The sequence below is a fragment of the Phyllobates terribilis genome, unplaced genomic scaffold (genome assembly GCF_046119375.1).
Source record: "Phyllobates terribilis strain yellow unplaced genomic scaffold, ASM4611937v1 Scaffold_4__5_contigs__length_816908805, whole genome shotgun sequence".
NCBI classification, from domain to species: Eukaryota; Metazoa; Chordata; class Amphibia; order Anura; family Dendrobatidae; genus Phyllobates; species Phyllobates terribilis.
Genome location: NW_027362764.1, coordinates 29,627,197 through 29,642,968, shown reverse-complemented (window position 1 = coordinate 29,642,968; position 15,772 = coordinate 29,627,197). Strand labels below are relative to the sequence as shown.

Sequence of the window (15,772 nt, the reverse complement as noted above, 5' to 3'; positions counted from 1 at the left end):
TACTGCTCCTATGTACAAGAATATAACTACTATAATACTGCCCCCTATGTACAAGAATGTAACTACTATAATACTGCTCCTATGTACAAGAATATAACTACTATAATACTGCCCTCTATGTACAAGAATATAACTACTATAATACTGCCCCAGATTGTACAAGAATATAACTACTATAATACTGCCCCCTATGTACAAGAATATAACTACTATAATACTGCCCCCTATGTACAAGATTATAACTACTATAATACTGCCCCCTATGTACAAGAATATAACTACTATAATACTGCCCCCTATGTACAAGAATATAACTACTATAATACTGCCCCTATGTACAAGAATATAACTACTATAATACTGCCCCCTATGTACAAGAATATAACTACTATAATACTGCTCCTATGTACAAGAATATAACTACTATAATACTGCTCCTATGTACAAGAATATAACTACTATAATACTGCCCCCTATGTACAAGAATATAACTACTATAATACTGCTCCTATGTACAAGAATATTACTACTATAATACTGCCCTCTATGTACAAGAATATAACTACTATAATACTGCCCCAGATTGTACAAGAATATAACTACTATAATACTGCCCCCTATGTACAAGAATATAACTACTATAATACTGCCCCTATGTACAAGAATATAACTACTATAATACTGCCCCTATGTACAAGAATATAACTACTATAATACTGCCCCCTATGTACAAGAATATAACTACTATAATACTGCCCCCTATGTACAAGAATATAATTACTATAATACTGCCCCTATGTACAAGAATATAACTACTATAATACTGCCCCTATGTACAAGAATATAACTACTATAATACTGCCCCCTATGTACAAGAATATAACTACTATAATACTGCCCCTATGTACAAGAATATAACTACTATAATACTGCTCCCTGTGTACAAGAATATAACTACTATAATGCTGCCCCCTATGTACAAGAATATAACTACTATAATACTGCCTCCTATGTACAAGAATATAACTACTATAATAGTGCCCCTATGTACAAGAATATAACTACTATAATACTGTTCCTATGTACAAGAATATAACTACCATAATACTACCCCTATATACAAGAATATAACTACTATAATACTGCTCCTATGTACAAGAATATAACTACTATAATAGTGCCCCTATGTACAAGAATATAACTACTATAATACTGCCCCCTATGTACAAGAATATAACTACTATAATACTGCCCCTATGTACAAGAATATAACTACTATAATACTGCTCCCTGTGTACAAGAATATAACTACTATAATGCTGCCCCCTATGTACAAGAATATAACTACTATAATACTGCCTCCTATGTACAAGAATATAACTACTATAATAGTGCCCCTATGTACAAGAATATAACTACTATAATACTGCTCCTATGTACAAGAATATAACTACCATAATACTACCCCTATATACAAGAATATAACTACTATAATACTGCCCCCTATGTACAAGAATATAACTACCATAATACTGCCTCCTATGTACAAGAATATAACTACTATAATAGTGCCCCTATGTACAAGAATATAACTACTATAATACTGCTCCTATGTACAAGAATATAACTACCATAATACTGCTCCTATGTACAAGAATATAACTACTATAATACTGCCGCTATTTACAAGAATATAACTACTATAATACTGCCCCCTATACAAGAATATAACTACTATAATACTGCTCCTATGGAGATGAATGTTGATGTCCTTTGTATGTGGTGATGTCCTTATATCTCTCATTGTAACGTGACTTTCCATATTCTTTTCCTGGAAGCCATCACATTTCCTGCCAGGATTCCCATTTCCGTCCTACTCTGGGATGAGATATTAGTGAACACATCATTAGGAGGAAATATTGGCGATGAGATCAGACATATGGAGGCCGCTCAGTACTATCAGGGTGTCCACAGAGTGCGGATCTTGGTAAGAGTTGAAGCTCATATGGGGGAGGCGATGGTCGCATTTTGGGGTCTTTCCACCATGTCTTCTCTATATTTGGGGTGTGATTTGGTCCAGATTGTTAGCTTGTATTTATCACTTATTTGACTTGAGAATTCTTATTCCAGAAGTTTCTTTTTCTTCAGTTCCAGGACGTCCTCGGTCACATTCCGGGTTACGTATCTACGTCGATCACCGATGTCCAGTGAGTAAAGTCCCTGCTCCATATGTGAAGGGGGAAAACCCATAAATGTGAAATGTCTTATCATTATCCAGAATTATTTTCCTTCAGGAGCAGCACAATACCCAGGCTTTTCTCCAGTCACATCCAAAGCTGCATTCAGAGTTCCTGTTTGGATCCTCTTTGCAGGATTTCTTCCCTCCAGTCGGAGTCGCAGTTCAGATCTGACTTTGTATCTCTCACCATATAGCGCGGTTCTGTGGAAATCAGCATAACGCAGCTTTATGTGTGACTGGAGTATATAATATTATGGAAAAAGAAGCAAACCTTAAAGGGAATGTCCACCATGACCTCCATTTCATTTGATTTCTGTCTTAAAGGGGTTTTCCGATTTTGGAAAATCTCTGTCCCCCGCCTGCAGTCTGTTTTAATAACAAGTAGCCCGTTCTTTTCTCCGCTCCCCAGGTCCAGAGCTGAGTCTTCACCGCTGCTCCCAGTTATTGTCTGCAGTGCTGACATCCGTCGATAATGCTGCAGCCAATCAGGGAGCTTAACGGCTTGTGTCGTTAACTCGGCATGAATTGTCTGAGATGTTAGACAATAACAAACAGTTTGTTTTTAAAATTCGAGGGACAAATTTAAAGTTGGACCAAAGTAGATGGAAAATTCTGTGCTTAATAACTTTATCTCCTTCAAAGTGCGATATATCTGATGCAAAGCTCCAAATCCTCTGCATAAAAGGTATAATCACATGATAAAATTCTGTATACCTTTAGCCACCACTAGAGGGAGCTGAAGCGCTTACTGCATACATTGAGCCAAATAATAGCACCGTAAGCTCCTGAGCTCCCCCTAGTGATGGCTGCAGGGAGACAGAATTTTGTAATTTTACTCTGCGACTGCAACACGGATTTGTAGCTTATCACCAGTCCCCCGTATCGGGAATGTGCACTCAGTATGGGCTCTCACAGAAGCAGAACTTACACAGCCGGAAAGGTGTTGGGTGTCATATATAGTGAGACATAGGGGACAGATCTGTCTTCAAGTCTCAGGAGGGAGGGCTGTGGAGCACTCTGTAGGTTGATGGCGGCTCTGCCTCCTGTAGGTCGGACGAGGGCCACGTGACGATCGCCCATTCATTCTCTACGCTGTATCCAGTCACGGAGGAAGACGTGTGGAGGGCACTGACTGTCTCCCCGCTGTTCTGCGCTGACCCTCATGACGGCTGCGTGTCTGCGCTGACTAGTGATAACTATCAGGGTAAGATGGGAAAAATACTAAGGACCAGGGGTTGTCAGGAAAGGGATCTCCTCTGTGATGTCCCAATATCATCATAATCAAAATGATACAATCGCTTTCAGTATAGAACCAACTTATAGGGTTAATATCTATATAACGCCTCAAGCCCCGATATGTCATTATGTAAAGAAAGTCTCCTCTGGGATGATTACCCAAACATTACTGCTGGAACTGCAGAGAATCCTTCCCTCCTGTAGACACGGTGATTTGATTTGTCCTGTGTTGCTTTGTTGTGAAGCAAAGATGGGACCAAGATGGATAAATCCATTTTATGTAACAGAGTGATATACAGTGATACATTCTACCCATATATACTGTATATATACTGCATATACACTTATAAGCCATAGCACTGAAACCTGCATAATATTGTGTAGATTGTCTTATACCAGGAACACCCCACAAGACCCGCCGTGTACCCGAGAACACCCCACAAGACCCGCCGTGTACCCGAGAACACCCCACAAGACCCGCCATATACCGTGAACACCCCACAAGACCCGCCATATACCGGGAACACCCCACAAGACCTGCCGTATACTGGGAACACCCCACAAGACCTGCCGTATACTGGGAACACCCCACAAGACCTGCCGTATACCGGGAACACCGCACAAGACCTATCGTATACCGAGAACACCCCACAAGACCTGCCGTATACCGTGAACACCCCACAAGACCCGCCATATACCGGGAACACCACACAAGACCTGCTGTAAACCAGGAATACCCCACAAGACCTGCCGTATACTGGGAACACCCCACAAGACCTGCCGTATACTGGGAACACCCCACAAGACCCGCCGTGTACCCAAGAACACCCCACAAGACCTGCCGTATACCGTGAACACCCCACAAGACCCGCCATATACCGGGAACACCACACAAGACCTGCCATATACCGTGAACACCCCACAAGACCCGCCATATACCGGGAACACCACACAAGACCTGCTGTAAACCAGGAATACCCCACAAGACCTGCCATATACTGGGAACACCCCACAAGACCTGCCGTATACTGGGAACACCCCACAAGACCTGCCGTAGACCGGGAACACCGCACAAGACCTATCGTATACCGAGAACACCCCAGAAGACCTGCCGTATACTGGGAACACCCCACAAGACCTGCCGTATACTGGGAACACCCCACAAGACCTGCCGTATACTGGGAACACCCCACAAGACCTGCTGTATACCGGGAACACCGCACAAGACCTGCCGTATACTGAGAACACCCCACAAGACCTGCCATATACTGGGAACACCCCACAAGACCTGCCGTATACTGGGAACACCCCACAAGACCTGCCGTATACTGGGAACACCCCACAAGACCCGCCGTGTACCCAAGAACACCCCACAAGACCTGCCGTATACCGTGAACACCCCACAAGACCCGCCATATACCGGGAACACCACACAAGACCTGCCGTATACCGTGAACACCCCACAAGACCCGCCATATACCGGGAACACCACACAAGACCTGCTGTAAACCAGGAATACCCCACAAGACCTGCCATATACTGGGAACACCCCACAAGACCTGCCGTATACTGGGAACACCCCACAAGACCTGCCGTATACCGGGAACACCGCACAAGACCTATCGTATACCGAGAACACCCCAGAAGACCTGCCGTATACTGGGAACACCCCACAAGACCTGCCGTATACTGGGAACACCCCACAAGACCTGCCGTATACTGGGAACACCCCACAAGACCTGCCGTATACCGGGAACACCGCACAAGACCTGCCGTATACTGAGAACACCCCACAAGACCTGCCGTATACCGAGAACATCCCACAAGACCTGCCGTATACTGGGAACACCCCACAAGACCTGCCGTATACTGGGAACACCGCACAAGACCTTTCGTATACTGGGAACACCCTACAAGACCTGCCGTATACTGGGAACACCCCACAAGACCTGCCGTATACCGGGAACACCCCACAAGACCTTTCGTATACTGAGAACACCCCACAAGACCTGACATATACAGGGAACACCCCACAAGACCTGCCGTATACCGGGAACACCCCACAAGACCTGGCATATACCGGGAACACCCCACAAGACTTGGCGTATACCGGGAACAACCCACAAGACCGCCGTATGCCGGGACCACCCCACAAGACCTGACGTATACAGGGAATACCCCACAAGACCTGACATATATAGGGAATACCCCACAAGACCTGACGTATACAGGAAATACCCCACAAGACCTGACATATATAGGGAATACCCCACAAGACCTGACGTATACAGGAAATACCCCACAAGACCTGACATATATAGGGAATACCCCACAAGACCTGACGTGTACAGGGAATACCCCACAAGAACTGACGTATACAGGGAATACCCCACAAGACCCGCCGTATACAGGAAATGCCCCACAAGACCTGACGTATACAGGGAACACCCCACAAGACCTGACGTATACAGGGAATACCCCACAAGACCTGACGTATACAGGGAACACCCCACAAGACCCGCCGTATACAGGGAATACCCCACAAGACCTGCCGTATACCGAGAACACCCCACAAGACCCGCCATATACCGGGAACACCACACAAGACCCGCCATATACCGGGAACACCCCACAAGACCTGACGTATACAGGGAATACCCCACAAGACCTGACGTATATAGGGAATACCCCACAAGAATGTTTGATCTCGTGGAGCAGAGATAACAATATGCACTTTACCTTGGAGGTTTTAAAGTTACTGCTGGTGTATATACAGTGTATCTGCACTGGATATAAAAAGTCTACCAACCCTTGTTGAAATGCCAGGTTTTTGTCATGAAGAAGAATCATTCCAGAACTTTCCCCCTAATCTCACCCATAATCTGTACAATTCATTGAGAAACAAATTGTTTTAAGGAGAAAAATAAAGATAGCCCTTATGCTAATACTTTGGTGCAGTCCCCTATGAATTTATGGCAGCGTTCAGTCCTTTTCGGTCGGGGTCTATAAGCGCGGCACATCTAGAATTGGCGATCTTTGCCCGCTCTTCTTTGCAGAAGCTCCACATCTGTCAGAGTGTGGGGGCATCTCCTGTGTACAGCGCCCTTTTCAGGTCACTACAGATTGTCACTTGGAGTCAGGTCTGGGCTCGGGGTGTGCCATTCCAAAACTTCAATCCTCTTTGCGGGAAGCCGTTCTTTTGGTGATTTGGAGGTCATTTCTGGTCATTGTTATTCTGGAAGGTGAAATTCCTCTTCACCTTCAGCTTTTTAGCAGAGGCCTGAAGGTTTTGATACAAAATTGACTGATATTTGGAACTGTTCATTATTCCCTCCACCTTGAAGAAGTCCCAGTTCCAGCTACTGAAAAAAGCCCTAAAGCACAATGCTGCCTCCATCATGCCTCACTGTGGGTATGCTGATCTTCTTGTGATGCGTAGTGTTGGCTTTGCATCTTTTGGAATTATGGCCAAAGAGTTCTTCTCGGTCTCATCAGACAGAACATGTTACCCACAGGCTTCTGGCAGACTTGATGGAGAATTTGGCAGAACATAGTCGGGCTTGGATGTTTTTCTTTGTAAGAAAAGGCTTCTGTCTTGCCCCTTGACCCCACAGATCGGACATATGAAGAATACAGGAGATTGTTGTCACATACAGGACACAACCCGGACTTGCCAGAAATTCCTGCAGCTCCTTTAATGTTGCTGTTGGCCTCTTGGCAGCCTCTCTGATCAATTTTCCTCTTGAATTTTCATCAATTTTTGAGGGACGTCCACTTCTAGGTAATGTCTCTATTATGGCAAATTTAAGCCCTTCTTCAAGACGTCTTCACAGTGTCCATGGCAGATCTAATGCCCAGTTATAGGAGGGTGCTCAAACTTATGCCACCACATTATTCTAGTTTTATTATTTTCATTTCCCATTCAATGGATTTGTACAGATTATGAGTTACATCAAAAGAGGAAAAAGTTCTGAAATGTTTCTTCTTGGTCGGATTTTTCATATGACAAAAACCTGGCATTTTAATGGGGGCGTGTAGACTTTTTATACCCGCTGTACATCTCCTCTTGCCTCCAGGTATAGTTTACTCTCCACCTTCTCTTTTTCATCTACATTGCAGGTCTCAGTCTGTGTGACTTTGACGTATGTGACTTCTCCTCCAGCGACTGCCGCTTCCACGGGGGGCTGGTGACGTGTGAGTGCCGGCGAGGGTACTATAAGTTCAGCCCCATGGACCGCTCATGCAGAGGTGAGACTGAGCGCTGACGGCATCAAAGTTCCAATCACTGTCTAGTGGAAAGCTCTGGAACCTTCTATAATTTGTGTTCCAGAACCTCTGCTTGCTGTCATTTATTTTACACACCAATAAAAATTGTACAAAAAAAGAATATGTTTTGCTACAATTGTATCAAGTCCAGAGACTCCTCTGTGAGGTAAACTATCTGGAACTCTGAGCTGATACATTGTAACAAACTGTCAGCACAAGAGAGAGGCTTGTGAGGCCGATGTGCTTTTCTTACAGGACATTATTACACAATTGTAGTGAATCTTAAACAGCGCCACCTCTGCCCACAGGTTATATGTGGTATTGCCGTTCAGCCCTATTTACTTTAATAGAACAAACTGCAATACCAAATACAACCAATGGACAGGGTGGCGCTGTTCCGGAAAGATAACATCTGTCTCCTGCTAACATATAATGCCATATATTGTGTGTCACAGAATGGAGTTTATTTTGCAGAGTGTGGGAGCGGATACAGGACGACGGAGAGTGGCTGTGAGAGGTCTGTACTCGTCTCCTGCTATATTCTGTGTCCACTGAGCTGTTACTGTATGTATAACAGGATTAATATCTATTCACATCCTGTACATGTAATGTCTCTGAGTATTCAAATCTCTGAGAGACAGAAAAGTTTGGGAATATAAACTTATGGTGACCTTTGACACCTTCAGAGCAGGAATGAATGTGTCGCATGGATTTATGTCATTCTACATCAACTAAGGAATGTGTTCCTCAGAACTTTGGGGTCATCATAACCCTGGACCAGACCTCAATCACCGGACAATAAAACTTTCGCAGTCCTTATCTAGGAACTAATCCAACATTTACTGCCAGAACTGTTTATCTCTCTCCCACAGTAATAGCTCTGCTTTACGTCACCTGTCTCATCTATTACATTATTTCTGTGTCCCATTGTATATAAATATGTGACTCTTCTGATTTTGTGGTATACTATGCCTGATGAAGAGGCCTGAGTAATCTCGAAAGCTTGCAACTTGTTACCATCTTTTCAGTTAGCCATTAAAAGGTATCAACCACTGAGGACTCTCAAATCTTAATATATTGCTGAGAGTGTAACACCAGACTAAGGATGTAAACTGTAGCTCAGGTCATTGCCCAGCAGGTGGCAGCAGAGGACTGGAAGCTCCTGATTAAATTGGTTTGATGTTCATCTGCAGCCTCTATCAGCCGGTGTATGTCATATATCACTTAAAGATACAAAGTAACATAGCGCCCCCTATAGTGCAACAGAACCTATAACATGCACTGCATTATTGCATTATTATATCAGGCATTGTTTTCACTGGTGTGAAATGCTTAATAATGGGTCCTGCTAGGGAGGCTTCCAGCATTTATTCGGTGTCGGGAGTCTGGTGCGGAGCATTTACTCGATTCTCCTGGGTCCTCTGAAGAGATTTACTTTGAATATAGAGGCAAACAGTGCAATAGAAATATCTCCACATGAGGCCAAATGTCAGAACCCGTCCATAAACATAAACCCATAATAAGCAACCAGACAGTACCATCAGCGTCATCCAGAGAGTACTCCCCCAAAACCGTGTCATCCAGAGAGTATCCCCATAAACAGTGTCATCCAGAGAGTACCACCATAAACAGTAGCATACAGATAGTACCCCCATAAACAGTATCATCCATAAAGTACCCCCATAAACAGTGACATACAGAAAGTACCCCCATAAACAGTGGCATCCAGAGAGTACCACCATAAACAGTAGCATACAGATAGTACCCCCATAAACTGTATCATCCATAAAGTACCCTCATAAACAGTGACATACAGAAAGTACCCCCATAAACAGTGTCATCCAGAAAGTACCCCCATAAACAGTGACATACAGAAAGTACCCCCATAAACAGTGACATACAGAAAGTACCCCCATAAGCAGTGGCATCCAGAGAGTACCCCCATAAACAGTGGCATCCAGTGTCATTTATTGAGACACCACTTTTAACAGTGTCTTCCAGAAAGCATCCCCATATACATTGTCATCCAAGGAGTATCCCCATTAACAGTGTAATTCAGAGAGTGTCCCTATAAGGAGTGTCCTTCAGAGAGTGCCCCATGTAGAGTGTCCTTCAGAGAGTGCCCCATGTAGAGTGTTCTTCAGAGAGTGCCCCATGTAGAGTGTCCTTCAGAGAGAGCCCCATGTATAGTGTCCTTCAGAGAGTGCCCCATGAAGTGTCCTTCAGAGAGAGCCCCATGTAGAGTGTCCTTCAGAGAGAGCCCCATGAAGTGTCCTTCAGAGAGAGCCTCATGTAGTGTCCTTCAGAGAGAGCCTCATGTAGTGTCCTTCAGAGAGTGCCCATGTAGAGTGACCTTCAGAGAGTACCCCATGTAGAGTGTCCTTCAGAGAGTGCCCCATGAGGAGTATCCCCATTAACAGTGTAATTCAGAGACTGTCCCTATAATGAGTGTCCTTCAGAGAGTGCCCCATGTAGAATGTCCTTCAGAGAGAGCTCCATGTAGAGTGTCCTTCAGAGAGTGCCCCATGTAGAGTGTCCTTCAGAGAGAGCTCTATGTAGAGTGTCCTTCAGAGAGTGCCCCATGTAGAGTGTCCTTCAGGGAGAGCCCCATGTAGAGTGTTCTTCAGAGAGAGCCCCATGTAGAGTGTCCTTCAGAGAGAGCCCCATGTAGAGTGTCCTTCAGAGAGAGCCCCATGTAGAGTGTCCTTCAGGGAGAGACCCATGTAGAGTGTCCTTCAGGGAGAGACCCATGTAGAGTGTCCTTCAGAGAGAGCCCCATGTAGAGTGTCCTTCAGAGAGAGCCCCATGTAGAGTGTCCTTCAGAGAGAGCCCCATGTAGAGTGTCCTTCAGAGAGAGCCCCATGTAGAGTGTCCTTCAGGGAGAGCCCCATGTAGAGTGTCCTTCAGAGAGAGCCCCATGTAGAGTGTCCTTCAGAGAGAGCCCCATGTAGTGTCCTTCAGAGAGTGCCCCATGTAGAGTGTCCTTCAGAGAGAGCCCCATGTAGAGCGTCTTTCAGAGAGAGCCCCATGTAGAGTGTCCTTCAGAGAGAGCCCCATGTAGTGTCCTTCAGAGAGAGCCCCATGTAGTGTCCTTCAGAGAGTGCCCCATGTAGAGTGTCCTTCAGAGAGAGCCCCATGTAGAGTGTCTTTCAGAGAGAGCCCCATGTAGAGTGTCCTTCAGAGAGAGCCCCATGTAGAGTGTCCTTCAGGGAGAGCCCCATGTAGAGTGTCCTTCAGAGAGAGCCCCATGTAGAGTGTCCTTCAGAGAGAGCCCCATGTAGTGTCCTTCAGAGAGTGCCCCATGTAGAGTGTCCTTCAGAGAGAGCCCCATGTAGAGTGTCTTTCAGAGAGAGCCCCATGTAGAGTGTCCTTCAGAGAGAGCCCCATGTAGTGTCCTTCAGAGAGAGCCCCATGTAGTGTCCTTCAGAGAGTGCCCCATGTAGAGTGTCCTTCAGAGAGAGCCCCATGTAGAGTGTCCTTCAGGGAGAGCCCCATGTAGTGTCCTTCAGAGAGTGCCCCATGTAGAGTGTCCTTCAGGGAGAGCCCCATGTAGAGTGTCCTTCAGAGAGAGCCCCATGTAGAGTGTCCTTCAGAGAGTGCCCCATGTAGAGTGTCCTTCAGGGAGAGCCCCATGTAGTGTCCTTCAGAGAGTGCCCCATGTAGAGTGTCCTTCAGAGAGAGCCCCATGTAGAGTGTCTTTCAGAGAGAGCCCCATGTAGAGTGTCCTTCAGAGAGAGCCCCATGTAGAGTGTCCTTCAGAGAGAGCCCCATGTAGAGTGTCCTTCAGAGAGAGCCCCATGTAGAGTGTCCTTCAGAGAGAGCCCCATGTAGAGTGTCCTTCAGAGAGAGCCCCATGTAGTGTCCTTCAGAGATTGTGATATTAATTCTGGTTATTTTCTCACATTGTGTATTTCCCGACAGTCGCCCGTAAAACACTTTCTGGAATCCGATAGGTCACTATCACAGAGGAGCAGATCCATTCTGAAATGTGACCAAGTTTGCGAATCTGAATGATTCTCTATTTGTTTCGGAGGAGTCACCTTTGCAGTTGCTGCTTTTCCGCTCCCAATATTGCTGTATTATTGGTGTTAAATTAATAGCATGTAAACACCACAGGCGCCACCAATCTGTGACAAGTGATCGAGGCTCGGCACTCAATAATCAGTGCAGGCTCAGCTTTACCTTATTGAAACATGTCTGGTAAAACATGGTGATAAATGTGGTCAGGGAAACCTCCGTGCCACGTCATCTGCCAGTAAGAATGTGGAAGGTTGTAGCACAAGCAGCTGCCAAATCTATGGAGGTTACTGTCACATTTGTGACAAGAAACTTAAATATGCAAATTGTCTCTTCAGAGAGGAAGAGGACTAGAACTCTAGCGCCACCTACAGGAAGTAGCAATCCTAAAAGTCAATATCGACTCTTTAACGAGCCTTGTCACATGACTTAGGATAAAAAGCCAAACCAGAATCTTAATTTGCAGACACTGTCTTTCGGGGTACTTCCCCTTGTCCAGCCATACCAGATCTCACACTTTGCACTGATGAGGGGCACTACCCCGAAACACCGTGTCTGCAAATTGAGATTCTGGTTTGGCTTTTATCCTAAGTCGTGTGACAAGGCTCGTTAAAGGGTCGATATTGACTTTTAGGATTGCTACTTCCAATAGATGATGCTAGAGTTCTAGTCCTCTTCCTCTCTGAAGAGACAATTTGCATATTTCCCAGAGGAGCATTGCGGCTTAAAAGACTCCTCACCTTGGCATGCCAGTTCTGACATGTCACTCTTCGCAATGAGAAACATTACCCGTTGGATGACAAGAAGCTTGAAATGTGTTGGCTGCAGTCCCAAGAGACCTCAGAGCGTTACACACGTTTTATCGGGACAATTGCATGCTTTAAGGCACATTTGATTTATGCTGAATCAATTTATTCCAAATCGATTTTCTCAGCCCATTGAGACAAATCGAATCGGATCGAAATCCGAAACGAATTTTAGCAAAAAAAATTTATTTTTTTTTTACATTTTTCCAATTTTTTGAATATTGTCTTTTTTTCCAGGTGTCCAATAGGATTTGGTGGTTTCAACTGTGATGAATGTAAGACATAATGCCATTTTATGTTGTATAGACCCCAGGGGCACTTTAGGGTGTGTTTTTGGGGTGTAGGTAATGGATCTTCCTTTTTTCTAGCATACCTATTGGCAGTGATTGTGGAGTCCTGTGTAGGTTGTGGTCTCCTGGTTTCACTGATCACTCTGCTCGTCTTCTACTTCAGGTGAGTCATGCCATCTTCTACCTGTGATGTCGATGAAGATTCCCCTCTACTTTTAGGGTTCAGCAGGCCCTTTATTTTCTGATTGTGCGTTTTTTCCTGCCCCCCTCTTCCCTGTGGATGAATGTCTTCTTTGTTCTGCGCTTTATCTCTGCCCTTTGCTCAGTGGACAGTTTTGTCCATTCACACTGATAGCAATTTTGGCATTGGCCCCTATTTCTTTCACAATGCCACATGAGCCCCCAGCTGCGAGGTGATGTTTACAGGGAACGTGTGAATGACCCACAGGGAAGGTGTCAGTTTGGGTTGAATGAACCCATCTGTCACATGTTAGCAAAGAGCCCAAGATTATTCTGGTTCTCCACTGCCTCTGGCCATAGTTATGGAACGAGAGACTTTCCAGGGACCAGTCCATGTATTTCTGCATTAGCCTAAGTTATAGGAACTGTAGTCAAGTCATACTCACACCCTGAGATTTATATTTTTACTTATAATGTATCTTAACAATTTATAGCAGAAACACTACTTATAGCAAGAGGTACCAATGACCGAATGAACATGAAGGCAACTGTTTCTCTATCTAAGTGTTACATTCGAAAGGGAAACTTACTTTCTTGTCAACTCTATTTAACATTCAGTCTCATGACTGATTTACACAAAAAGGGACCGCAGTGGGTACGACCGCAACCCCACCCAGCCAAATGAGATACCGTATGCACACCAAATTCTATGTAAAGAGCCTTAGAGTTATATATGGGGCTTTGAGATGTTTTATACATTTCATCTTGATATATACAGTATGTAAAGTGATAATTAAGCAACAAAGGCTTTAACTATTTTGGATAATCTTGACTTTCATTGACTCTTATAATCCAGTTGTATCCATAGTTTGACTTACTCTCTTCCAGCATTTATTGGATACAAACATTAAATATGTAAAAGGATGCTCAGGGAGGAGAAATCAGAACTTTGGATGTGACTGGAATATAATATTTGTGCAATCATATGATGTAAGAAATACTAAATTTTCTACTATGCCGTGCAGCAAAGTTCTGATAAGCTGTCATAGTTTCACCTGTTGGGTGCTGAAGGGTTAATAGTAGCAATCAAGGAAATCCAAAGATCATGTCAGCATGTGTCCACTAGGAGGAAGAAGCCTCAGAAGCCTATGTTCATCGACAGCATTGTCATGGGCGTCCCCACTAACCAACCATCTATCCGATTGCCAAGGGCTCAGTTTTCATGGAGAAGAGAGTGGGAATGGAATGAGCCACCAGAAAAGGTCCTGACAGACATCCACCAAGAGGTGGCTAGTCCAGTAAGTTTGTGACCCCAATACTAAATAATGTGCAGTGGCAAAAATGTTACATTAGATCGTACCTAGAGGTTGGAGCATTGTAATATGATTTGATGTTTTTTTTAAATGTATCATGCTCCACCCACTCATATTGTTTATGGGAATATCTTGACAATTTTTGTGTTGCAGGAGATACAGGATTTTGTGTCTCTCCTGCCATGTAATATGGAATAGCGAACTACTGAAATGACCCATTAGTTTCACTAAGGGATTTGACATAGCGCTAAACAGGGAAGCAGAGGGGTTATTGGTTCTTTATCCTTTACTTCAACAAAGGGGTTGTGGACTTTCCCTGTAGAGAATTCCCAGGTCACAATCTAGATGAACGGTAGACCGGAATCAGTACCAAGGTGGCGGGCAGGAGTGGCTCAGACTGTTCACGGTCCAACGCAGGTGGAGTTTGGCACAAACAAGACACTGGTAGAGGTCAGAGAGGTATTAAAAAGAAAATTATCCAGCATCCGTCAGAATAATATTTAATACATAGTATGTACGGATCATTCTCCAATGCCGGTAGTTCTAAATATTCACCCCCTGACTAAGGCGAGGTTTAATGTGGAAATGTAACCCGTACTGGCTGGCTTTATTCAGGGAAAGGGCTGGAGAAGTTACGGTTATCTTTTCCGGATAATGAGGGATCGGCGTCCCCTTTGGTAGTATGGGACGCAATGAAAGCTTTCCTAAGGGGTATTCTAATTAGAGATGAGCGTTGTTCTACTCGAACTGTTCGCCAATCTCAAATTCGAGCTGTTTTGGGCGGTGTTCGAGCCGGTCGGCGAACACGAACAATTTGAGAAAAATTCGGCTGTTCGAGGTTATGTTCGATAACTGTTCGTGCACCAAAATCATAACTGGATTTTTTCTCAGTAATGATGAAAATTAATGTTAATACGCAGTTTGAGTGTACAGCGGGGCGGGGGGAGGGGCAGGGGATGGATCTCTGCAGGAACAATGAAGATCTCCATTTTTTTTTCTCTTTCCCGCATTTGCAGTGGGGAGGTGCAATCTGTCAGCCTATCAGCAGCGCACACACGGAGCGAAGTGCTTTTTTTCACACAAGCAAGGGCATGTGTGATTGGCAGTGTATGTCACATGTCCTTGCCCTATAAGACCAAGCCATTTTCCCCGTCGCCACCATTTTCTCACTGCTGCAGCTGCGTGTTAGACGGCACCGCTGTTGCTGTGTGCGCTATACCTTGTTAATTTCAAGCCAATTTTCGCACAAATATACAGATAGCTTGGGAGTAGGGAATAGTTGTGATTGCAGTCCTTTTAAGGACTAGGTTACAGCATTTCCTACGACTTTTATCAGGCAGGTCTGTGCTCTTAAATAGATAGATTGTGGGAGTAAAGACTAATTGTAATTGGAGTCCTTTTCAGGACTAGGTTACATCAGTTCCT

At 44.5% G+C, this 15,772-nt stretch overlaps 1 protein-coding gene across 2 annotated transcripts in view; it reads left to right on the top strand.

Annotated features, from left to right (window-relative positions):
• LOC141264846 (uncharacterized) overlaps window positions 1-15,772 on the top strand; it is a 247,326-nt gene that overhangs the window by 211,165 nt on the left and 20,389 nt on the right. The window contains exons 5-12 of one of the 2 annotated variants that reach the window (XM_073677209.1): window positions 1,839-1,987; window positions 2,149-2,207; window positions 3,289-3,443; window positions 7,595-7,723; window positions 8,216-8,258; window positions 12,802-12,839; window positions 12,933-13,017; window positions 14,161-14,332. In XM_073677209.1, the coding sequence (XP_073533310.1) occupies window positions 1,839-1,987; window positions 2,149-2,207; window positions 3,289-3,443; window positions 7,595-7,723; window positions 8,216-8,258; window positions 12,802-12,839; window positions 12,933-13,017; window positions 14,161-14,332 (830 nt within the window). The remainder of the gene's footprint in view (window positions 1-1,838; window positions 1,988-2,148; window positions 2,208-3,288; window positions 3,444-7,594; window positions 7,724-8,215; window positions 8,259-12,801; window positions 12,840-12,932; window positions 13,018-14,160; window positions 14,333-15,772) is intronic. The other variant, XM_073677210.1, reaches the window with a different exon arrangement.